Source organism: Gorilla gorilla, chromosome X, assembly GCF_029281585.2.
Source record: "Gorilla gorilla gorilla isolate KB3781 chromosome X, NHGRI_mGorGor1-v2.1_pri, whole genome shotgun sequence".
Taxonomy (NCBI): domain Eukaryota; kingdom Metazoa; phylum Chordata; class Mammalia; order Primates; family Hominidae; genus Gorilla; species Gorilla gorilla.
The window spans coordinates 129,639,513-129,666,695 of NC_073247.2; the positions used below are offsets into that span (position 1 = coordinate 129,639,513).

The 27,183-nt window shown below is 35.4% G+C and overlaps 1 protein-coding gene across 11 annotated transcripts in view; it reads right to left on the reverse strand.

Annotated features, from left to right (window-relative positions):
• KLHL13 (kelch like family member 13) overlaps positions 1 to 27,183 on the reverse strand; it is a 410,214-nt gene that overhangs the window by 23,244 nt on the left and 359,787 nt on the right. For all 11 annotated transcript variants that reach the window (XM_055376218.1, XM_055376216.1, XM_055376217.1 and 8 more), the window contains one exon: positions 24,168 to 24,309. In XM_055376218.1, coding sequence (XP_055232193.1) covers positions 24,168 to 24,309 — 142 coding nt within the window. The remainder of the gene's footprint in view (positions 1 to 24,167; positions 24,310 to 27,183) is intronic.

Genomic DNA, 27,183 nt, shown 5'->3' on the forward strand with positions numbered 1-27,183 from the left:
GCTCTGGTGAGAAGAATCCTTGTTGATTAGCTTTTTCACTACACCCTGATGGTCTCAACTAACGACAAATAGACAGTTGTTCTATTGATATAAGTTGGAAGAATGACAATCACTTTTAAGATTATAACAGGTTGAATCTACAACATACACATATTTCAAAACATCATGTTTTTCGTTTTTTATCTTTTATTTTTAATTTTTGTGGGTACAGAGATGTATGCTTTAGGGGATGGATACCCCATTTACCATGATGTGATTAAAATATCATGTTTTACATGACAAATTATATATAATGTTTATTTGTCGATTAAGAATAATGAATTTAAAAAGATTGTAACAGGCTAGTAAAGTACACCAAAAGGGAACAATATGCAATTTAACAATGATACAAAAAATGAACATTTTGGCAAGATTGAGTCTGTAGTTTCAAAGATAGAAATGTTTCATTATAAAAAAATCAGGAAGACACATACACAAAATACACAAATTGCTTTCTAATAATATAATACAATAAGAACCAATAGCATTGATTACTCTGTCCCCTTCATATTTTAATGACTTCAAATAAAACTATGTTTTGTTTCACAGATTTAAAGAGCCAAAGGCATAACATATTAAGAATGCAGTTTAAAAAATATTGATCCTACAAATATGTGTAGTAGAAACCCTAGTTAAGCTTCTCATTTTAATTTTAAAGCTTTTTAAAGAAAATGCTTGAATTACAGAACTGGAACTTCAAAGAGATGATCTGATCCAGCCACTCTCCCTCTAGGGAAAGAGATGAATATTTTTATTCCAAAAACATTTATACATTATACATACACTTTAAAACAAGATTATATATCATATTTTTCTTTTTCCAACGATTGACATGTTTATGTTAACAAATATCAAATCTTTCACAAATGCCCCTTTTTCTTTGTAAACCCAAACATTATATATCCTATGCCACTATTTTTATTTTCCATTGCTAATTCGTCTGCTGTCTCTGTTATTTAGAAAAGTAGAAATAAAATAATAATAGCTCATGTTATAAAAAGAGATGCCAATTTTAAGGGAATATTCTCATGCTGAAGGCATGAGAAGAGTCACTTCAGCTCTTTGTTTTGTTTTTTTGAGACAGAGTCTCGCTCCATCGCCCAGGCTGGAGTGCAGTGGCGCGATCTCGGCATTGATATATGGGGTCTAAATTGCAATAAATTTGTGGGAATCACCTTTCAAATGTAGAGTACTGGGAAGTAGTGAATGAGGACACTAGGGTGTGGGAGAGGATAGTCAAGCATCAGCTGAAACAGTTGAGAGACTAGCATCTTTGAATTCCCCAGTGTTTGGCATACTGTTGGTACTTAATATATGTTCCATTAACGCATGAACAAACAAACAAAATTTTACTCAGAAGCTACCACTGGTAACTTTAAAGCCATGTAGTCACATTGGGTAGGATGTAAACTTTTCAACAAGTTAACTGGAAACCAGGAACTTATTTGTGAACCCTCTCCCAATAATAAAGTGAGTTGTGCTTAAAGTGTTCGTTTGTGGTAGTTTGTGGTAGTAGTAAAGGTTAAGGTAAGAGAAAAGGTAGTGAACCAGGAGTTGGGGAGAAAACGTTGGCTCCCAAACTTGTGTTTGTTTTATCCCTCATATAAATTTCAGGTTTAAAAAATTAAATATGTGCTTGTATGTTTTTTGAAGTCAAAATACAGAAGGATATAAGTTAAAAACTTAAAGGCTACCTCTTTCACTTACTAGAAGTAACCACTGTTAACAGTTTAGTAAGCATACTTCAAGACCTCATTCTCTATATATCATAATCTACATTATGCTTGTATTAAAATATATAAAGGCCTCTTTAAAGTGGGTTACTATACATACTGTTGTCCATTTTAAAATTCACTTGAGCAGATAACACAGATAGCCTTCTATCTCATGCACAGGATTTATTTCATTCTTTTAGTGCATGCACAGTAATCTACAGTAGGGGCATGTCATAAGTTATTTATCCATTCCCGCTTAGTTGAACACTCAGGTTTTCCCTCAAATTCTGCAGTTATAAGCAATGCTGCAATTAACTTCCTTGTACATACACTTAGTTGTCTAAGTATATCTGTGGGAGATATTCTCAGGATTGAAGTTGTTGGTTCGAAGGATATTTATTTTTAAAGTTTTGAATAGCTAATGGCAAGTTAAAGGATTTGATTTTTCTTGGGAGAAATAACATACCTTGGGCATTGGCATAAAAAAGAGATGTCGAGATACTAATGAGATGAGTCTAGGTACTGTATGCCCCCTTTATGTTTATCAAATAGTTTTTTATTCTTCTTCTCTAAAGCATACGTAGACAATATCTTTATAAAGCAATTCTGGATTATTTATTCAAAAGCAATGATTGTATCTGATCCATTATTTTCTTCCACTAAAGAACAAAAACAAACAAACAAAAAAAAAAACCTTCTTGGCTTATTTGCTAGCCTCCTGCCTTTAAAATATTCCTGCAAATATTTTACAATTGGAATTGAATAATGTCAGTATGTTCCATTCCTACTACATATTACTTTTTTTTCCCTCTGAAAAGAGGAGTAGCTTGCGCATCATGTATCATCAGCTGTGTAATTTCTTGTTTTGTCCATATTCCATTCAAACTGCTTGTGGAGGTATGTAATCAATGCTCAAGATCTGGACAGCTTTGCTCAGCTAAGACACTGGGAGCTTTTATTCTTTTCACAGATTTTATCATTTTGTGTCCCTTTACACTATCATTTTTAAAAAATCCTTTAACCTTTCTCAGTATAATCTGGTGTCCCAAAAGAAAAGAAGTTAAGGCACCTAGAGCATTTTTAACAAATTCGGAGTGTCTTTTATTCCACGCTTAATGTATCTACCTTTGGCAAGTTATCTGCTTTTGTAAGGTTTTACATTTATTTTCACAACATACAGTGTCCCTTTCTAAACATTTCATAACCTTTATTTTTATATGCATAAATGAATGACCCCACTATCCAATTCCATATTAGTGAATTTTATTCTACGTTATGTCTATCTTTATCCAAATGATATCTGTCAATTCAGATTGTTTTCAAACAAATTCTAAACATCTTGTTTGTATATTATTTTCCAGATATCCCAGTTCTGTCTAAAGAGAAGCTCCTTCTGACTATACACATTGTTGTGTACAAGAAGGCAGTCATTTCTCTAAACACCTTTTATTCTCTAATCTTCTAGTGAAGTATGCATACATTAAAAGAGAAAGAGAGAGGTTCATTATCTTCCAAAATTCTCATCTGCCTTCTATATATCTACTTTTTGCTTTCACTCATAAATCTTTTCCCCTATTTAAGAAGCCTTTCAAACATTCCTGCACACTCGAAATAAGTCCTTTTACTGTAAAATCATTTTCTTTCAGCAAACTTGTACTCACTCTTCTTGAAAGATTTACATGAACATTTTTGTCTGTTTCCATATGCTAGTATACCATATACCTATGCAGCTCTGCTTTAGGCAAATTGTTCAGTTTCTAATTAGTTTTTCAGAATGTCCTTAAAACTGCTTCTGTTGATTTAAACTCATCATCTTTCCAGTCTCTCTATCTCAACACTTATCTTAGTTCTCTACTTTTCTGTCTCTGTGCCTTGGGTTTGATTTAAGAGGGGTTTGTCTGTCCTCAATTTCTTTAATATTTCCCTTTCTTCTTCTATAAATCTCCCCATATCTTCCTTTATTTTCTTCTCCATATCCTGGAAAAATAGCGTCATTTAATGCTATTTTGATGCTGGAAAATAGCATTAAAAACATGTTTTTTCTCTTCACTGTATTAAACTTATGCAATGTATCAAAACTTCAACCTCTATTAAATAGAGAGAGGTACATATCTAATACCAGGAAACAAAGAAAGTCTGAAACATCTAATGAGTTTGATAAATTTTAAAATGATCATATTAAAACAGAATAGAATATGACTTGATATTACAGGATTATAACATAGAAACCAGACAAGCTATGAATAATTTGTATAAAAATTACTTGGATGTCAATAGCTTTCAAGTGAAATATAATGCTATTGTGAAAAAAAGCTACATTGATACTGTCAGGTATTTAAAAGGAATTTGATAAACAAATCATTCAACTAAATTCTACATTAGAACAAACTTACTAGCATATTATATCTAGTTTTGATCATTGTCATTTTAAGTAGAGAAAAAACGAAACACATCCTGAAAAGAGTAGTTAAAATTATAATGGAAAATATGTTCTATGAACAAAGATTAAGGAACTAAAGAAAGTTAAGAAATGGCTTTACTCCAATGTTATGTAAATGTAATGTATTAGATAAAAACAATACCAGCCATGTTTTTATGAGGCTGCTCTTCATTTTATTCAAAGGACAGGAAAAGGAACAGATGCACTTAAGTTAAAAGAAATATATAGGCTGGACATAAATGTTTATATTAATTTTAAACTCTGTGCTCATTATTATATAACACTGCTTAGACTTTTAAAACGTAAAGACTTTCCATCACTGCAATATAGCACAACTTCTGGTTTGCAGAGACTTCTTTGATCTGATCCCAACCTTATCTTTTATTAGTTCCCTATATACTCTGACCCGTCTTATCAGGTTGTTCTCCAAACTATCACATTGGTGATAAAATTTTTTTTTCACCTGGAATATCCTTCCTCCTTCAAAGACTAGCTTAAATTAGACCTCCTTCATTGTTGTTGTTTTGTAGAGAAGGGGTTTCATCATGTTACCCAGGCTGGCCTCAAGGATGCCCCCCAACCGCCACCTGTCTCAGCCTCCCAAAATGCTGGGATTACAGGTGTGAGTCACCACACCTGCCCAAATTCCACCTCCTTTGTAAAGCTATCTCTCACACAATCATCTCTAAAATAATTAGGCATTTTTAGTCTGGATTTCACCATTACTTATTCAATTATATCCTATAAATTTATGTTTCCAGTAAGAGAGATTCGATTTACATTACGTCCTGAAACTCTTTAAAATCAAACAAAAATATATGGAAAAAAAGTTTAAAAACATTGAGGAAAGGGATCTGTGAAAATAAGAAATAAATTGGGTGAGCCCTATGACTGTCTAAATTTACTGCCTATGGATTTCAGACAGAGGTGCAGGGAGTGGGAACCCAGGCAAAACCTAGTATTCTCCTAGAGCTGAGAGTCTGGGGACATCAAGGCAGATAGGACAGAATATAAGAAGAGAGATCAGCACACAGAGAGGATTCCAGAGCTCGAAAAACAGTCACCCTCAAGGATTCCAGCGAGTAATGATAAGCATCTTTGTCTGCAGAAAGAACCGCCAAAAAAGAGCACAAGGAATACTCTCCAAGGTTCACAAAGAGCTGGAAGTCGTTTCTATTCAAACCATGAGTGGAAACCTTACAAGGCTGGGGTTTTAGGCATCTGCCACCCCCACTGTCACCATCGTCAAAAGGATTCTGCCTCAGTACTGGGGGAAAGTTTGCTCTAGAATAAATGCTGGCCTGGTGCAATTTCACAAAGCTTGAAAGTAAATGAAAACCACATGTTAATGAGAGCAGATGAATTAAGAAAGAAAATCAGAATGCAAACTTTCACCAAGCTGATGGTGAGTCCCCACCTCACCCCACCCCCTATCTTATATTTCCCAGTCTACCCCGACCTGGACTTAGGGCATCACGTAAGCTGGAAACAGTCACCTGTCAACAGACAGAAAAAGCCCCAGGAGAAGCCCCCTACTTCTTTTTTTTTTTTTTTTTTTTTTTTGAGATGGAGTCTCGCTCTGTCGCCCAGGCTGGAGTGCAGCGGCGCAATCTCGGCTCACTGCAACCTCCGCCTCCCGGGTTCACGCCCTTCTCCTGCCTCAGCCTCCCGAGTAGCTGGGACTACAGGCGCATGCCGCCACGCCCGGCTAATTTGTAGTTTTAGTAAAGACGGGGTTTCACCATGTTAGCCAGGATGGTCTTGATCTCCTGACCGTGATCCGCCCGCCTCTGCCTCCCAAAGTGCTGGGATTACAGGCCTGAGCTACCGCGCCCGGCCACTTCTTTCTTAAAGAGAAGAAGATTCTCAAAGCTCAGAGAGCTTGGAGAGGACGCCTCGCCTCGCCCCGCCCCGCCCCTCCCGGCCTGGCCTGGATCCCAAGGCAATTTCAAGGCATTGGTAGCAAGAGGAGTGACAATGGTGACAGTGGGGGTGGCAGATGCCTAAAACCCTGAAAAAGAGGAACCTTTCTCCTTGGTCAGAGAAGCAGTGATTGTCTTTCTGTGGTGAATATTCAATTCAGTTCCTCTCTCTGTCTTTGGGCCAAGATGTGGGTGCAGCCATGATAACTGTGTGGCAGAGCAGGGAAAATAAGGTCCCAGCTTTCAGGCCAAAGGGCCAAAATAGAGCCCTAGCAACTGGAAAGAATTCGGAAGATGGTCCAGGTGGAGGAGAATGAAGAAGAGACCTCACAAAGTTCCATACCATGGAATACTGCTCAACAGTAAAAAGGAACAAACTATTGACATACACAACAAAATTAATGAATCTTAAAATATTATATTAAGTAAAAGAAACCAGCCCCAAAAGCTTACAGATCATATAATGTCATTTATGTAACATTTCCAAAAAGACAAAAATAAAGCGACAGAAAACAGATCAGTAGCTTCCAGGGTTTAGGGATGGTGGTGGGTATAACTACCAAGGGGTAACAGGAGGGAGTATGCTGAGGTCATGGAATGGTTCTGTGTCATAATTCTGGAGATTAAATGAAACAATATATATGTTGAAACTCATAAAAGTAAGTACTAATAAAAAATTGACTTTTACTGTATGTTAATTTACAAAAATAAAAGTAAAAGGATGGTAAAAGATATACAAAGCAAACACTAATTAAAATAAACCTAGCATGACTACAATACCAAACAAAATAGATCTCAGAGCATAGTACCAAAAATTAATCAGGTAACTTCATAATAAAGGTCAGTTTACCAAGAGAACATAAATTCCTTAGATGTTTGTATGTTTAATAGCAGAGTTTCAAAATACATGAAGCAAACTGAGAGAACTACAAATAGAAATAAACAAATTTACAATTATAATTGGAGATTTCAATACCATTCTCTCAATAATTGATTTTAAAGGTGACAAAAACCAGTAAATATACAGAAATTAGCAAGGATACTGAAACAACACTATCAACCAACTTGACCTAACTGGCATTTACAGAATACTTCACCGAAGAACAGTAGGATGCAAATTATTTTCAGGTATATGTGAAACATTTACAAGATAGATCATATTCTGGGCCATAAAACTAGTCTTAAAAAATTTAAAAGGATTCAAGTCATACAAATTATTAATATGTTCTCTGGCCCCAGCTTAATTATATTAGAAATCAAAAATAGAAAAATCTCTGGAAAATCCCCAAATGTTTTGAAACTAAAACATACTTCTAAATAACCCATAAAGAAATCAAAAGAAAAACTCGTAAGCATTTTGAACTAAATGAAAATATAACATCAAAAATTGTGGAGTGCAGATGAAGCTCTACTTAGGGGAAATTTATATCAGTCAATGACTATATTAAAAAAGAAGAAACACCTCCTATGAAAGATCTGTTTCCTTCTTAAAAAACTAGAAATAGAAGAGCAAATTTATCCCAAATTAGGCAGGAGAATTGCAATAATAAAGATCATAGTGGAAATCAATGAAATAGAAAACAGAAAAACAGAAAAAGCAATAAGACCAAAAGCTGTTCCTCTGAGAAGATCCATAAATCTGACAAAACTCTAACAAGACGGATTAGGTGAGAAAAAGAGAGAATATACAAATTACCAATGCCAGGATGAATAGAAGTGGCATAAACTAGAGATTCTACAGGTATTAAAAGGATAATAAGGAAATATGAACAACTTCATGCCAATAAATTTGACAACTCAGTTTAAATGGACAAATTCTGTGAAAGACACAAGCTACTAAAGTTTTAGAAGAAACAGATAAGCTAAATAGCTACATGTCTACTATAAAATTAAATTTTAATTTAAAATTGTTTCCCCAAGGAAAACTCTAAGATGAAATGGTTTCACTGGTGAAATCTATCAAACATTTAAGGAAGAAAGAACACCAATACCCCACAAACAAATCCAGAATATTAGGAGGAGAGCATATATCCCAAGTTATTCTACATGGCCAGCATTATTCTAATACTAAAACCAGACAAGACAATCACAGAAAGCCAAGATCAAAATCCATCGGGCACAAAGATGTAAAAATTTTCAACAAAATTTTAACAAGCCAAATTTACTGATATATAAGAATAATAAATACATCATGACCAAGTGAAGAGTTTATACCTCCAGTGCAAGGTTGCTTTCACAATCAAAAGTTAATCAATATAAATCACCATACTAACAGACTGAAAAAGAAAAATGCTAAGATCATTTCTTAATGGCTACAGAAAAAAAAGGCATTTGTCAAAATCCAACATCCATTCCTGTTTTTTAAAAAAGTAAACTCGCCAGATGTGGTGGCTCATGCCTGTAATCCCAGCACTTTGGGAGGTTGAGGCAGGAGGATTGCTTGAGCCCAGCTGTTTGAGACTAGCCTGGGCAATATAGTGAGACATCGTCTCTACAAAAAAAAAAAAAAAAAAAAAAAACAAATTAAATTAGTCGAGTGTGGTGGCACACACATATAGTCCCAGCTACTCTGGAGCCTGAGGTAGGAGGATTGCTTGTGCCTGGGAGGAGGTTGCAGTGAGCCAAAATCATGCAACTGCACTCCAGTCTGGGTGACAGAATGAGACCTTGTCTCAAAAAAAATTAGAAAATTAAAATAAATTTTTAGCAAGCTAAGAATAGGAGAGAACTTCCTCAAACTACAGATAACACCATACTTAATGGTGAAAGACTGATTGCTTTCACCATTTTTCTAGAGGTTTTATCCAGTGCAATAAGGTAAGGAAAAAAAGGCATCAGACTGGAAAGAAAAAAGAAAAGAAGAAAGAAAAAGAAAGGAAGAAAGGGGAAAGAAAAGAAAGGAAGGGAGGGCAAGAAAGGATGAAAAGGAAGAAGGAAGGAAGGAAGGCAGGCAGGCAGGCAGGCAGGCAGGCAGGCAGGCAGGCAGGCAGGCTTATTTATAGGCAAAATGATTGCCTATATAGGAAAACCTATAGAATCTACCAAAAAAGCTGCTAGAACTGATAAGTCATTTACCAAGGTTGCACAATGCCAGATCAATAATTAATAACAAACTGTATTACTATATACTAGCAACAATCAGAAATTCAAATTATGTATTCCAGCATACTTGACTTTCAAGTTGGTATGTGATAGCCCTCTCTATCACTTCGACACTAGCAAATAACCAAAAATACTCAATTGAGAGAGCAGGACAAGAACACACTAAAGTGTCCTAAAAAGGGAAAGAGGCAGACAGTCTTCCAACTTTTATCCTAAAGATGCACAGTCAATTCGAAGAATAAGAATAATTTATTGTACCCCAACCTGAGTGCCCCAAGAGCTATGCCCAAGAAAAACTATAGACTCATTTCCCTATATTCTAGCTGCCATTCAGGAAATGAAAAGAAATTAAAAGTATCATTCTCATAAAAACCACAAGAATCTAGACTATTTGAACTCTTATTTTATAAAATGTAAATTATCTTAATCATTATGCCTGTTTCTTATGTTAACAATGTACTAACATTATATTTTTAAAGTTGTTTATTTTATGATCATAATGTTGAGAAAAAGGATATACTTCATCAACATGACATTATCAGCAACCCAAGCATTTACCTCAGGATAAACATTCAGAGAAATTAACCCAGGGAAAGGCAACACATGTTAATCTGTATAGGCTCTTACAATAACCCATTTCTTTAACATTCTATTAGCTAGAGGATAAGACTATAAAATGATATCCTACATTGACTTTAGAACTAAAAATGAAGAAAGAAAGTAAATAGCTATAAGTGAGGAAAACACAAAAAGAGCAGTCCAATAGGCACCAATCTTAAAATGAGAAAATGTCAACTAGAGGCCCACATAGCCAGAGTAACGAGGCATTTTCCACCTTTATAGGTTTGAGTATCGCCAGTAATCAGGAAATGATTTATTTCCATATACCTAAGTATTCTGTAATTAATATACACTGCCACCAGCTGAAGCATGATACCCTCGTTATGGCCTCCAGGTCTTAAGGATGAAAGGGATGTTTTCAACTGGCAGTTAACATTTTTCTCCCTGATTTTTTTTTTCTTTTCAGTAGGTGAACGGAAGAAAGGCAAGCCAGCAAGAAGACATTCTGTGTAATTCTGCTGTTTCTATCAAGAATAAAATATTTATTATATCATTCATTCCAAACTATCTTTTAGCCTTTGCTAATACATGTTTTTACATTTATAGTTAATGAACACAATATTTATAGACATTGTATTTTAAAAGGTAAGACAATCTAGAGCAAGACTAGTAGAAATAAAAATACAAAACTACACCATCATCAAATCTCAGTATTTATCACTTACTGGCTATGTGAACTTGGGCAAGCCTCCTAATCTCCCTGAGCTTCAGCGTCCTTATCTATAAAATGGAGATAACAATTCTTGCCTTTTGTACCTCATAGCATTTTTTTCAAGTATCAATGATGAAAGTATATATGAAAGTGATTTATAAGCTGCCATCCAAATTAATTTATTTCACAAACAACATCAATAATAGCATTAAAAAGATACTGAGTACTTTCTCTATCCCAGGGCTAAGCTCTTTATATGTATTATTTCTTACTAAAATTTAATTTTTAATTATAATTGACATAATAATTGTACATATTTATGGGGTACAATGTGATGTTTCAATGCATGTATACATAGTATAATGATCAAATCAGGGTAATTATTATATCCATCATCTGAAATGTTTATCATTTCTTTGTGGCTTTGTGGCAATAACATTCAAAATCTTCTCTTGTAGCTTTCTTGAAATATATATTACATTGTTATTTACTATAGTCACCCTACTGTGTAACAGAAAACCAAAATTTATTCTTCCTAACTGTAACTTTGTACTCATTGACCAATCTTTCCCAGTCCTCTCCTCTCCCCTACCCTCCCCAGTCTCTGGTAACCACTATTTTACCCTACTTCTATGAGATTAACGTTTTTAGATTCCAAATATGAGTGAGAACATGCAGTATTTCTCTTTCATTGCCTGATTTATTTCACTTAACATAATGTCTTCCAGGTTCATCCATACTGCCACAAATTACAGGATTTCATTCTACTTTATTCCTTAATGGTATTCCATTGTATCTATCTATCTGTATCACATTTATATATAGATGGAGATATAAAATTTTTTTCTTTATCCATTCATTTGTAGACAAGCATTTAGTTTAATTCTACGTCTTAGCTATTGTGAACACTACTGCAATAAACATGAATGTGCCAATGTCTCTCCAACATGCTGATTTCCTTTGGATATATACCCAGTAATGGGATTGCTGGATCATATGGTAGTTCCATTATTAGTTTTTTGGGAACTTCCATACTATTTTTTATCATTGCTGTACTAATTTACATTTCCACCAACAGTATTTAAGAGTTCCCTTTTCTCCACATCATCACCAGAATTTGTTATATTTTGTCTTTTTTATAATAACCATTCTAACTGGGATGAGATGATTTTGCATTGTGGTTCTGATTTGCATTTCTCTGATAATTAGTGTTGTTGTGTAATTTTCCATATATCTGTTGGCCATTTGTATGTCTTATTTTGAGAAATGAAATGTCTATTCAGGTCTTTTGCTCATTTTTAATTGGATAATTTATGTTGTTTTTTTTTTGCTGTTGAGTTCCTTATACATTTTGGATATTAACTTCTTATCAGATGCATAGTTTGCAAGTACTTTCTCCCATTCTGTAGGTTGTCTCTTCATTTGGAAATGCAAAAGAGCCTGAAGAGCCAAAGCAATCATGAGCAAAAATAAAAAAATTGATGTCATTACACTGTCTGGTTTCAAAATATCCTACAAAGCTATAGTAAACAAAACAGCCTGGTTCTGGCATAAAAACAGACCCACAGGCCAATGGGACAGAACAGAGAACCCAGAAATAAATCCATGTATTCACAGCCAAGTGATTTTTTTAATAAAGGTGCCAAGAACACACATGAGGAAAGGACAGTCTATTCAATAAATGGTGCCAGGAAAACTGGATATCCACATATGGAAGAATGAAACTAGTCTCTCACCACACACAAAAACCAACTATAAATAGGTTAAATACTTAAAAGTAAAATCCAAAACTTTGAAACTACTAGAAGAAAATACAGGATAAATGTTCATGAAATTAGGCTGGGCAAGGATTTTTTTAATAGGTCCTCAAAAGCAGAAGCAACAAAAGCAAACAGACAAATGGGAGTACATCAAACTAAAAAGCTTCTTTATAGCAAAGTAGCATCTCTTTTAATGATAACTAGTATGCTAATAATACAAAAGGTGGACATTTATTAAGCAGCATCATGTACTGATCATAGGCATACAGAAACAACAACTTAGATCCTAGACCTTGAGGAGCTCACTGATAGGTGATATTTATAACAGATAAAATGTATGAATAGAAGAAGCTACTAACTCTGCTTGGGTCAAGAAAAGTTTAACAGAGGAGGTACCATCCATTTAAGATGGATCATATACACCATGGAATACTATACAGCCATAAAAAACAATGAAATCATGTCCTCTGCAGCAACATGGATACTGCTGGGGGCCATTATCCCAAGCAAATTAAGGCAGAAACAGAAACTAAAATATCTATATGTTCTCACTTATAAGTAGGAGCTAAACATTGGGTACACATGGACACAAAAATGGAAATAATAAACACTGGGATTCTAAAAGGAGGAAGGGAGAATGGGAGAAGGGCTGAAAAACTACCTATTGGGTACTATGTTCACTACTTGGGCAATGGAATCATTAGAAGCCCAAACCTCAGCATCACACAGTATACCCATGTAACAAATTTGCACACGTCCCCCTGAATCTAAACTAAAAATAAATAATTTTTAAAAAGAAAGAAAGGTCATTATAAATAAATTGAGGTTTATCAGACAGGAAAAGTGAAGTAAGGGCATTCCAGGGAGAGGTCATGTGTACAAATGCACTGGCATATGAACACACAATATATGTTTAGGGAATAGTGAAAAATCCAAACCCTTCTAGGCATTTTCCTTGACCCTCTCTCCTACTAACTTTGCCAAGATAATACAGAAGCAAAGATTATATGGCTGAATGGATAAAGAATTGGAGATTGGCAAAGCAATTAGCAGAACAAGAAGGGACCATAAAGCTGAAGGTGCTTGGAGAAAATGCTTGTAAATCATGTATCAGATAAGGGATCTGTACCTAGAATACATATATATGTAAAATATATATATACACATATATGTAATATAACATATATATGTGTATGAACCCTTACTACTGAGTAATAAAAAGATAAACAACCCAACTGAAAAATGGGTAAAGGATTTCTTTTTCTGTTTGTTTTGGTTTGTTTTCTTCTTTCCTGGTGACTTGGCACAGAACAAGAATAAGATTTTTTTTTCTTCCAGAATCACATACAAATGGCCATAAGCATAAAAAAAAAGATATTCAACATGATTAGCAATCAGAGAAATGCAAATCAAAACTACTTCACACCTACAGGGATGGCTATAATAATTTTAAAAAGACAGTTAATAAATGCTGGTAAGAATGTGGAGAAATTAAAACCCTCATGCACTGCCAGTGTGAAAATAAAATGGTGCAGATACTTTGGAAAACACTGGCAGTTCTTCAAAAAATTAGACAGAATTACCATAGGATCCAGTAATTCCACTCTAAGGTATATACCAAAAAGAAATGAAAACATGTCCTCACAGACATTTACACATGAATATTCATAGCTTTTATTCATAAAAGCCAAAATGTATGAAAAAAATGCTTATCAATGAATGGATAGATAAACAAAATACCTACACAATGGAATATTATTTGAACACAGAAAGGAAGGAAGCATGTTATATGCCACAATATAGACGAACCTTGAAAACATTATGGTAAGTAATAGAAACTAGTCACAAAAGACCACATATTGTATGATTCCATCTATATGAAATGCTCAGAATAGACAGATCTACAGAAACAGAGAAAAGATAAATGGTTGCTGTATTAATCCATTCTCACACTGCTATAAAGAAATACCTGGAACTGGTCATTTACAAAGAAAAGAAGTTTAATCGGCTCATCATTCCACAGGCTATACAGGAAGCATGGCTGCGGAAGCCTCAGAAAACGTACAACCATGGCGGAAGGTGAAACAGGTGTATCTGACATGGTGAGAACAGGAGGAAGAGAGTGAAGGGGGAGGTGCTACACACTTTCAAACAACTAGATCTCTTGAGAACTCACTCACTATCACGAGAACAGCAAAAGGGAAATCCACCCTCATGATCCAATTGCCTCCCACCAAGCCCCTCCTCCAACACTGGGGATTACAATTTGACACGAGATTTAGGTAGGGACACAGAGCCAAACCAATCAGTTGCCATACTGAGAAAAGAGTTGGGGGCAACTGGGGAGTGACTGCTAACAAATATGGGCTTCTTTTTGAGGTGATTATAATGTTCTACAATTGATTGTGGTGACAGTTGCACAATCCTGTGAATATACTAAAAGCCATTGATTTGCACAATAAATGGGTGAATTATATGGTATGTGAATCATATCTCAATAAAGCTATTATTTTAAAAACTGAACGTGCTAGGAAAGTTATCATTCAGTGAATTACCATATGATAGGACAGTAAGAGAAAGATGCTGACAACCTGGAATAATAGGGAGAAGTGAAAGAATAGAAGGTTTCCATGAGAAATAACCACAGATGTAGTAGTAGCCAAGGAGTGAGGGAAATGAAATAATCCTTGATTTTACCAATCACTACTTAAGCTAACCTTAGTTAATCTTTCTTACTTGAGTAAGTCATTTGCCCTGCTAACTCAGTCATGGATTATCCTGGAACTTGTTCAAGATTCTAGGAATCCAAGCCTGTTAGGTATCAAATGACTTTCTAGGAATTTTCTTTGACAGCCTAGTTTGCTGAAGCCATTTAATGGAGATGAGTAACCTGCTAGACCTGCTCAAGCCAACCGCCTGCTCAAGCCAACCAGATGGATACCTTATTCGGTATACCCATAACTTCTTTTTTTATTATATAATCACATATTAATACATAATCATTTAATTCATTAACTATTTTCTGTTTTCTTCAATAGTCATGGCAGAAAATAAGTGGCCTCATCCATCTGCCCAATCTTATCCAGTGGGGGACACCATGACTCCTACCCTCACTGCTCTGCTCTGTCTAGGTGAGACTTAAAGAGAAAGAGGAAAGACCCTAGTCTGAGAGGAACCACATCCCATAGCCAGAGCCTGGTCCATTAATGACCCAGGGGCTCAGGAGTTCCCTGTGGTATACCCATAACTTCTGATCAGCTCTATTCCCTGTGAGACCTTCTCCATTTACCTCAAGTGGAAGGAAAATAAATGAATATTTATTATGCACCTTATTTCCATAAATTGTGACACTTAATCCTCAAATCTCTTACCCAGATTACAAATAAAAAAAGCTGGGCCAGAGAGTATAAATGACATTCCCAAAGTCACATAACTAGCTAATAAGGGGCACGATTAGAATTCTAGTTTTGGCTGAAACCCATGTCCTTCTCACTACAATTTGGTAGTGGGTAATCCTGCAGAGTGAGGCTTATTACAACAGTTTCTCCCCATGGATCAGTTCCCCTGACAGCTACTTTCAATGCCTTTTGAAGCTGGAGTATGTGTTATTGCTAATTTTAAAACAATGATAACATTTACACATTAAACACTTCTCTAGCTTGTTCTCTTGACAACAACACACCTAAGATTGATACAAAAATGTTCCCTGTTAGTGCTTGGCCTTAAAAATCTCAATTTGTGAAAACATAATTTTTAATAGACTTTTAAATAGAGCATAGAAGGGTTTTAATAGCAACAGAGAGTGGTATCTCTATGCTACCACAAGAAATATTGTAACAACATAAAAAATCAGTTGAAGAAAAATTATCTTCAAGTAACACAAAATTTCAGGTTACTTTCACATCACTGTTCTTTCTCAGCCTGGACCAATGAGCTAAGGCATGGCAGAGCTAAGGGCTCTGAGACCCAGTTACACTTGTTTTGTCAGCTGTTATATATTTTTTTATTACAGAGGTTATGCAGAAAAATATTTCCATTGTAAATAAAAATTAAACATTGTAGGATTTTACAGAGCAAAAGATGACATTATTCCTCAGCTTTCCTAGTGTTTCCATACCATTTGCTATGCACTCACATTCATATGTATACATATTGTATAATGTTTCTACTGATAAAAAGGATTATACAATACATATTGCCTTGTTACATTTTTAATAGCTTTATTGAGATACAATATGAATACCATACAATTTACCCATTTAAAGTGCACAAATCAATGGTTTTAGTATATTCACAGATATATGCAATGATATCCAGAGTCAACTTTAGAATATTTTTATCACTGCAAAAAGAAACCCTGTACCTTTAGCTTTCACTCTCATATCCCCCCAATTTCCCTAGCTGTAAGCAACCAATAGTCTACTTTACATCTCTATAGATTTCTTTATTCTGGACATTTCATACAAATGGAATCACATAAAACATGAAATCACATAAAACACGGACTTTGGTGACTAGCCTCTTTCAATTAGCACAATGTTTTCAAAGTTCATCCATATGATAGCATGTATTAGTACTTCATCTTTTAAAATAGCTGGATCATATTACATTGTATGGATGTATCACATTTTCCCTGTTACTTTTTTTAGTATCTTATATTCTTTCCATTCAATATGTACAGATATTACTCTTTTTGGTGACTGCACAGCATTGCATAGTTTTGGTGCAACATATTTCATGCAACGATTCACCTACTGATAGATATTTAAGTTATCTCTAATGTTTATCCATTGTAACAATAATTTATAACCTCCATAAAATATATAGGGAGAAAAGAAAAGGCCATGACTCGGTGGAAGAAGGTCCCACCTCTAGAACAATGGTCTTAAAACTATGTTCCTTGATCTGCAGCATCATCTAGAAACTTGTTAGAAATGCAAATTCCTGGGCCTTATCCCCAGAGTTTTTTATTAAAAAATTCTGGTTTGGGACCTAGCGTTCAGTGTTTTAACAAGCCCTCCTGATGATTCTGACATGCACTAAAATTTGAGAACCATTGCTTTAAATATCTCTCACTGCACTACAGTGGCAATCATTGTTTGGTTTCTAGTAAATTTTAAAAATTAGCAGGACCACAATAATTGGCTTTAACTCATGACTACTATGGGCATTACATAAGGTAGGAGTATAGTAGTGAGGTATTTCTTATTTTTATTTAGCGAGAGCACTTTAGTATACCAAAAACACTTCTTCCTCACATACTTTTCCTATCTGTTTGACCCCTTATTCTCTCTTCCCATAACTTGAAAAATCAACAAGTAAACCATTTACACGGCTTTTTTTTGAGCACCTTAAAAATCTATCCTCAGATGTATAACAAACAAAAATAGCCAAAGACTCGTTTTCATATATTACAGGATTAGAGGGATTTATTTTTTTTTTATACTTAAAGTTCTGGGATACATGTGCAGAACATGCAGGTTTGTCACATAGGTATACACGTGCCATGGTGGCTTGCTGCACCCATCAACCCATCATCTACATTAGGTATTTCTCCTAATGCTGTGCCTCCCCTAGCCCCCCACCCCCTGAAAGGCCCTGGTGTGTGACGTTCTCCTCCCTGTGTCCATGTGTTCTCATTGTTCACCTCCCACTTATGAGTGAGAACATCTGGTGTTTGGTTTTCTTTTCTTGTGTTACTTTGCTGGCAATGATGGTTTCCAGCTTCATGCATGTCCCTGCAAAGGACATGAACTCATCCTTTTAATGGCTACATAGTATTCCATGGTGTGTATGTGCCACATTTTGTTTATCCAGTCTATCATTGATGGGCATTTGGGTTGGTTACAAGTCTTTGCTATTGTGAACAGTGCTGCAATAAACATACGTGTGCATGTGTCTTAACAGTAGAATGATTTATAAATCCTTTGGGTATATGCCCAGTAATGGGATTGTGGGTCAAATGGTATTTCTGGTTCTAGATCCTTGATGAATCACCACACTGTCTTCCACAGTGGTTGAACTAATTTATACACCCACCAACAGAGTAAACGTGTTTCTATTTCTCCACATCCTCTCCAGCATTTGTTGTTTCCTGGCTTTTTAATGATCACCATTCTAACTGGCATGAGATGGTATCTCCTTGTGGTTTTGATTTGCATTTCTCTAATGACCAGTAATCATGAGCTTTTTTTTCATATATTTGTTGGACGCATAAATGTGTTCTTTTGAGAAGTGTCTGTTCATATCCTTCGCACACTTTTTGATGGGGTGGTTTGTTTTTTCTTGTAAATTTGTTTAAGTTCTTTGTAGATTCTGGATATTAGCCCTTTGTATGATGGACAGATTGCAAAAATTTTCTCCCATTCTGTAGGATTCCTGTACACTCTGATGATAGTTTCTTTTGGTGTGCAGAAGTTCTTTAGTTTAATTAGATCCCATTTGTCAGTTTTGGCTTTTGTTGCCATTGCTTTTGGTGTGTTAGTCATCAACTCTCTGCCGATGCCTGTGTCCTGAATGGTATTGCCTAGGTTTTCTTCCAGGGTTTTTATGGTTTTAGGTCTTATGTTTAAGTCTTGAATCCATCTTGAGTTAATTTTTGTATAAGGTGTAAGGAAGGGGTCCAGTTTCAGTTTTCTGCATATGGCTAGCCAGTTTTCCCAAAAGCATTTATTAAATAAGGAATCCTTTCCCCATTGCTTGTTTTTGTCAGGTTGGGCAAAGACCAGATGGTTGTAGATGTGTGGCATTACTTCTGAGGCCTCTGTTCTGTTCCATTTGTCTATATATCTGTTTTGGTACCAGTACCATGCTGTTTTGGTTACTGTAGCCTTGTAGTATAGTTTGAAGTCAGGTAGTGGGATGCCTCCAGCTTTGTTCTTTTTGCTTAGGATTGTCTTGGCTACACGGGCTCTTTTTTGGTTCCATATGAAATTTAAAGTAGCTTTTTTCTAATTCTGGGAAGAAAGTCAATGGTAGCTTGATGGGGATAGCATTGAATCTATAAATTACGTTGGGCAGTATGTCCATTTTCACAATACTGATTCTTCCTATCCATGAGCATGGAATGTTTTTCCATTTGTTTGTGTCCTCTCTTACTTCCTTGAGCAGTGGTTTGTAGTTCTTGAAGAGGTCCTTCACATCGCTTGTAAGTTGGATTCCTAGGTATTTTATTCTCTTTGTAGCAATTGTGAATGGGAATTCACTCATGATTTGGCTGTTTGTCTATTATTGGTGTATAGGAATGCTTGTGATTTGTGCACATTGATTTTGTATCCTGAGACTTTGCTGAAGTTGCTTATCAGCTTAAGGAGATTTTGGGCTGAGATGATGGGATTTTCTAAATATACAATCATGTCATCTGCAAACAGAGACAATTTAACTTCCTCTCTTCCTATTTGAATAAACTTTATTTCTTTCTCTTGCCTGATTGCCCTGGCCAGAACTTCCAATACTATGATGAATAGGAGTGGTGAGAGATGGCATCCTTGTCTTGTGCCAGTTTTCAAAGAGAATGCTTCCAGTTTTGGCCCATTCAGTATGATATTGGCTGTGGGTTTGTCATAACACTTATTATTTTGAGATACTTTACATCAATACCTAGTTTATTGAGAGTTTTTAGGATGAAGTTGTGTTGAATTTTGTCAAAGGCCTTTTCTGCATCTATTGAGAAAATCATGTGGTTTTTGTCATTTGTTCTGTTTATGTGATGGATTATATTTTATCGAGGATTTTTGCATCTATGTTGATCAGCGATATTGGCCTGAAATTTTCTTTTTTTTGTTGTCTCTGCCAGGTTTTGGTATCAGGATGATGCTGGCCTCATAAAAAGAGTTAAGGAATATTCCATCTTTTTCTATTGTTTGGAATAGTTTCAGAAGGAATGGTATCAGCTCTTCTTTGTACCTCTGGTAGAATTTGGCTGTGAATCCGTCTGGTCCTGGGCCTTTTTTGGTTGGTAGGCTATTAATTACTGCCTCAATTTCAGAACTTGTTATTGGTCTATTCAGCGATTCGACTTCTTTCTAGTTTAGTCTTGGGAGGGTGTATGTGTCTAGGAATTTACCCATTTCTTCTAGATTTTCTAGTTTATTTGCATAGAGGTGTTTGTAGTATTCTCTGATGGTAGTCTCTTTCTGTGGGATCAGTGGTGACATCCCCTTTATCATTTCTTATTGTGTCTATTTGATTCTTCTCTATTTTTTCTTCATTAATCTGGCTAGCAGTCTATCTATTTTGTTGATCTTTTCAAAAAACCAGCTCCTGGATTCACTGAGATATTGAAGTGTTCCTCGTGTCTCTATCTCCTTCAGTTCTACTCTGATCTTAGTTATTTCTTGTCGTCTGCTAGCTTTTGAATTTGTTTGCTCTTGCTTCTCTAGTTCTTTTCATTGTGATGTTAGGGTGTCTATTTTAGCTTTCCTGCTTTCTCCTACCGGGATTTAGTGCTATAAATTTCTCCCTAAACACTGCTTTAGCTGTGTCCCAGAGATTCTGGTATGTTGTGTCTTTGTTCTCATTGGTTTCAAAGAACTTATTTATTTCTGCCTTAATTTCGTTATATACCCGGTAGTCATTCAGGAGCAGGTTGTTCAGTTTCCCTATATTTGTATGGTTTTGAGTGAGTTTCTTAATCCTGAGTTCTAATTTGATTGCACTGTGGTTTCAGAGACTGCTATGATTTCTGTTCTTTTACATTTACTGAGGAGTGTTTTACTTCCAATTATGTGGTCAGTTTTACAATAAGTGTAATGTGGTGCTGAGAAGAATGTATATTCTGTTCATTTGGGATGGAGAGTTCTGTAGCTATCTATTAGGTCTGCTTGGTCTAGAGCTGAGTTCAAGTCCTGAATATCCTTGTTAATTTTCTGTCTCATTAATCTGTCTAATATTGTCAGTGGGGTGACAAAATCTCCAACTCTTATTGTGTGGGAGTCTAAGTCTCTTTGTAGATTTCTACGAACTTGCTTAATGAATCTGGGTGCTCCTGTAGTGGGTGCATATATATTTAGGATAGTTACCTCTTCTTGTTGCATTGATCCCTTTACCATTATGAAATGCCCTTCTTTGTCTTTTTTTATCTTTGTTGGTTTAAAGTCTGTTTTATCAGAAACTAGGATTGCAACCCATGCTTGTTTTTTGTTTTCCATTTGCTTGGTAAATATTCTTCCATCCCTTTATTTTGAGCCTATGTGTGTCTTTGCATGTGAGATGGGTCTCCTGAATACAGCACACCGATGGGCCTTGACTCTATCCAATTTGCCAGTCTGTGTCTTTTAATTGGGGCATTTAGCATATTTACATTTAAGGTTAATATTGTTATGTGTGAATTTGATCCTGTCATTATGATGCTAGCTAGTTATTTTGCCCCTTTATTGATGCAGTTTCTTCATAGTGTCAATGATCTTTACAATTTGGTATGTTTTTGCAGTGGTTGGTACCAGTTTTTTCTTTCCATATTTAGTGCTTCCTTCAGGAGCTCTTATAAGGCAGGCCTGGTAGTGACAAAATCTCTCAGCATCTTCTTGTCTGTAAAGGATTTTATTTATCCTTTGTTTATGAAGCTTAGTTTGGCTGGATATGAAATTCTGGGTTGAAAATTCTTTTGCTTAAGAATGTTGAATATTGGTCCCCACTCTCTTCTGCCTTGTAGGGTTTCTGCAGAGAGATTTGATGTTAGTCTAATGGGCTTCCCTTTGTAGGTAACCCGACCTTTCTCTCCAGCTTCCCTTAACATTTTTTCCTTCATTTCAACCTTGCTGAATCTGACTATTATGTGTTTTGGGGTTGCTCTTCTTGAGGAGTATCTTTGTGGCATTCTCTGTATTTCCTGAATTTGAATGTTGGCCTCTCTTGCTAGGTTGGGGAAGTTCTCCTGGAGAATACCCTGAAGAGTATTTTCCAACTTTGTTCCATTCTCCCCATCACTTTCAGGTACACCAATCTAACTTAGGTTTGGTCTTTTCATATAGTCCCATATTTCTTGGAGGCTTTGTTCGTTTCTTTTCATTCTTTTTTCTTTGATCTTGTCTTCTTGCTTTATTTCATTAAGTTGATCTTCAATCTCTGATATCCTTTCTTCTGCTTGATTGATTTGGCTATTGATACTTTTGTATGCTTCATGAAGTTCTCATGCTGTGTTTTTCAGCTCCATCAGGTCATTTATGTTCTTCTCTAAACTGGTTATTCTAGTTAGCAATTCCTATAATTTTTTTCAAGGTTCTTAGCTTCCTTACATTGGGTTAGAACATGCTCCTTTAGCTCGGAGGAGTTTGCTGTTACCTACCTTCTGAAGCCTACTTCTGTCAGTTTGTCAAACTCATTCTCTGTCCAGTTTTGTTCCTTTGCTGGCGAGGAGTTGTGATCCTTTGGAGAAGAAGAGGTGTTCTGGTGTTTGGAATTTTCAGCCTTTTTGTATTAGTTTTTCCTCATCTTTGTGGATTTATCTACCTTTGGTCTTTAATGTTGGTGACCTTCAGATGCGGTTTCTGTGTGGATGCCATTTTTGTTGTTCTTGATGCTATTCCTTTCTTGTTTGTTAGCTTTCCTTCTAACAGTCAGGCCCCTCTGCTGCAGATCTGCTAGAGGTGCTAGAGGTCCACTCCAGACCCTGTTTGCCTGGGTATCACCAGTGGGGGCTCAGTTGGAAATGCAGAAATCACCCACCTTCTGCGTTGATCTTGCCGGGAGCTGCAGACCAGAGCTGTTCTATTCGGCCATCTTCCCTTTTCCCTACACAGCTTTAAGATGCCAGGAGATGGAAAGATTTTCGTTCCTGACTCACATATCTATTGATGATACCCACAGGACAATGAACCTTAGATAGACCTCAGCTCCAATTAGAAACGGAAATACTGGGGAAATGGGATTTTACTGAATTCAAAGATTGAAACTAGCAGGAAATTTAGAGGTATGCTAGTCAAGAGTCACATTTTGGAGATAAGGAAAATGAAATCCGGTGAAATTACATTTAAACACAGAGGATGCACGGCAAGTATAAACCTTGTCCCTCATTATATTATATTCTATATACAGCTTTACTATAATGGTTCTTGATCAGGGATATGCATGAAATCCATCTGGGGAGATTTCTTTTAAATATGCATTTAGAAAGGCAAATTTTCCTTATCTTATTAAGGGTAGTAAGAGGACCGATATAATTTAACTATCTTTAGAAGACATTAATGGACATCCAGTATCATATTGCTCTCTAATTCAGCAATGCTCACAGAAGTCAGAAAATGTCCACAAAGGTCAGAAGTACTTAGGCTTCTAATCCCTGTGCTAAATAGCTCCAGATTGCTGTGTTTCATGTTCTTTTGGCTTTCTACTGTGTTTCTGTCCCCTGCTTTTATTTTAGTTATTACTTATTACATGTATCAGAGGGTTTGCATCCAGCAGTCCTAACCTCTACTCCCACAGTTACTACTACCAATGCGAGTTGGGACACCAAATGAATATAATCTTTAGAACCATTACAAAGATGATAGTAAAACAGGCTGTGAATGAGGAACTAGGAAAATTCAGTGTAGGGACCTTGTAATACTTACTTTGATTGCTATGGAATGAAATCAGATATGGTATTCTGTAAGAAAGTGGCATACTGGCAAAATGTCCTTTATACAAACCAAACAAAAAATTGATTCTGAGGATTTTTTAACCTCAGGAATGTGTGCATTCCTCCATCAAGATTTCTCTCCTGGTTAGTTTTTGTCTTTTGTTTCTTTACTTAATAAACTTCATTTTTTGGAGCCATTTTGGGTTCACAGCAAAACTGAGCAAAAAATAGTTACCACACATTTCCTATTCACACATACACACCCACAACCTCCTCCACTACTGACATCCTGCATCACAAAATCCATGGTGGGTTTTTTAAAGCTATGTAAACACTACCAAAGAGACAGCTTAAATTACCTGTAACACCACAGAACTGTGGGTATTGCTGGTAAAGATGCGTGTAGGTCCTGCCTTGGAAGACTGCAAATGGGATGAGAGGCCCATTTCGCTGCCTCCAAGGGACAATTTCATGTGTTGGTCTTCCTCTTCCACGAGAGATCTGAAAGTTTTTTTACATAAGAAAGAAGGGGAAATTAAAACTTGTACAATTTACAATGAGATTATTTAGAAAAATAATCAGTCACTATTGCAATCATATGACCATGCAATATGGTGAATATTGTTTCACTATATTATATGCTTGTACCACTCTTTATCTTAGAAGAAATGTATATTTGTAAAATGGTTTCCAAGTACAGAATATACAGATGATAACTGAGAAATCAACTTAAAAGGTGGTTCAAAATTATAGTCACAGAGTTTTTAAAGGCCACTGTAATTACTGTTGATATGTTACTATTTAGATAGCAATGCCATCAAATTATGCTGCATATAGTTAAAATTAATTTGGAACACCTAATTTTGAAAAGATAAAAATGATAGCTACCATTTATTGAATAGTCATTATATAGCAGGTACTTGCCAATAATTTTATACACAGACTAAAGAAGGGTCAGAAACCACTTATTAAAGTGGTTGGCCCAGAGTTTGAATCTAGGTCTAGTCTGATTCCCACTCCAAACCCCCATTAATAAAAGTAAAAGATTAATTGTTATATATTAATGCATTACTTTATCTTCTGTTATTAGTAATAGTTCTAATCAACCCCAACTGAACAAAATTTTTCACATGAAATAATTTCTTTTTCTAGCAGTATCTCTCACTTACCAGTTTGGGATTGTTTAATAGCTACAATCTAGTCACATTTCCATCTTTTCAAAGAAATGAATACTAAAAATATAAATACAGGCAATTCTGTATTTGCATGTATTGCAGCAATAATATTTTCAAGGGGCATAAGTAAGAGTAGGAGAACCTTAGTCAATAGGTCACTTAGTTGCAAAGAGAATATGACAATACATTTGATAGTTTAAAAATCTCAGTTAGGTTATACTAAAAATGTGCCATTATTAATAACCTTTCATCATTCCTTAGAAGAGATCTTGTGTTTCTCCATAGGTATACATTGCTAAAATAATCTCTGGATCACCTGCCTAAGAGTGGGGAGCCCATGGCTCATGAATTTGGTTCTGCATTCATGATACAGACTGCTAAAAAGACTGCTAAAATAGACATTAGGAAAAAAGAAGGAGAGCAGATTTTCAAGTGCTGGAACTCTTCATTTTTTCTGTAATTTCCTCAATTTTGAATTATTTGCTTTTCTAACTAACTGAGCTATCCAATATCAGAAAGGTTTCACCTTTTTTTCCTGTCATACCTAAAACCCCAAGTTGATCAGTTTTAACAAGAAAAAGACTATACTAAAGATTCTGCTTTTTGAATTATGACACCAACCAAGTGGTTTTAAATCTTGCAATAATTAGCAAAAATTCTGGCCTTAAGGATGACATCAATTCTTCTTAATGATATTAGAGCCATAGTATAACCAAAAATGAATTAATAATATATAACCATGTTTAATTCAATTCTGATAGATATTTAATAAAGAAGAGAATAATTTAAGATTTTAAAAAGCATAAAAGAAAATGGATATAGCCTTCCACCAGAGTTTCAGAGATAGCTTTAAAGAGAATTAAGTTATATTTATGATATATAGCACACACACACAATTTTAAACAACTTTTGTGGACAGACGTTTAAAATTACAGAATCAATTGGAAAAGTCAGAAATTGATTGATGGTGACTGTTATCCCTAACCAGAAAATGTCTATTCATCCAGATTATATTAATAGGATATTCAAGCAGACTGTTTTATTAGTTTCTGTATTCCCTGCACAGAGCCTAGCACGAAAGACTTAATATATGTCCTCTCAATGAATACAGAATCTTCTTTCTGTAGATCATTCCAAAGACATTTCTTTATTATGCAGTGCTTAAATGACCATCAATTATCATTCTTATAAAACTGCAGATGTAAAAGGGATAGGAGTAAAGCTGAATTCACATTGCCACAATGACATATCCTGGAAATTGCTTTTTTGAGTAAACTACAAGTAACAACTTGTTTACTTTGTCATTTGTCTCTTGCTCTTAAAAACAGAAAGCAAAAAGTGAAAATGCAGCCCTTTCTTGCCAACATAATATGCTTGCCTTTTTAATTAATTACTTCAAAAGCTGAAGAAGCCTGGACTAAAATTATCTTTTTCATGATGTTTTATCAGTATCTTTTGACTTTTTAACATTCAAAACACTCCCTACTAATTTCTGCTTTGGTAACAGTACATGCCATGTTAACCTTCTTAGCAGATTCAATATTCCCATCTATCTCCCCTTTATTAAGTTTATTGATTGAACGTGAAGAGCACTGTTCTTCAACATTGCAAGGAGGTAACACTTCTCTGCAAACCCCAAGCCACAATTATATCAATCTACGCTTAAAGGAATGATTATCTGAGTAATTCCAAGAAAAAAAATAACAGTTTTTAATCTGATGTTTTTTCAACTCATATAGTTAAATACAACATACATACAAGTCATTCTCAATGTGGGGAGGGGGAGCAGGAGGCATTTTGCCCCTCCTTCCACCCCCATGATTCATAATGTCTGCAGACATTTTTCACTGTCACAACTGGGGATGCTGCTAAACATCCTACAAAACACAGGACAGTTCTCTAGGTCAAAGCTGTTCTTAGGAAAAAAGTCAAGTGCCAAAGGTGAGAAATCCTAATATAGAGGAATTTACTGTCTCATGAAAATTTTTCTCAAGCAATTTCATGATTTAAATAATTTCCCAGTCATAGGGTTGAATCCATGAGCTAATGCTAGCAATATGAAACACAGCAGGATTATTAATTATCACTAATTCTTCCAAGGCTACCTAACAGAATATCTCTGCTCTCCACAGGCCCATCAATTTGAAAACTCAAGTCTAAGAGTAAAAAAGTAGATAATGGCTTTGAAGTTTATAAGAAA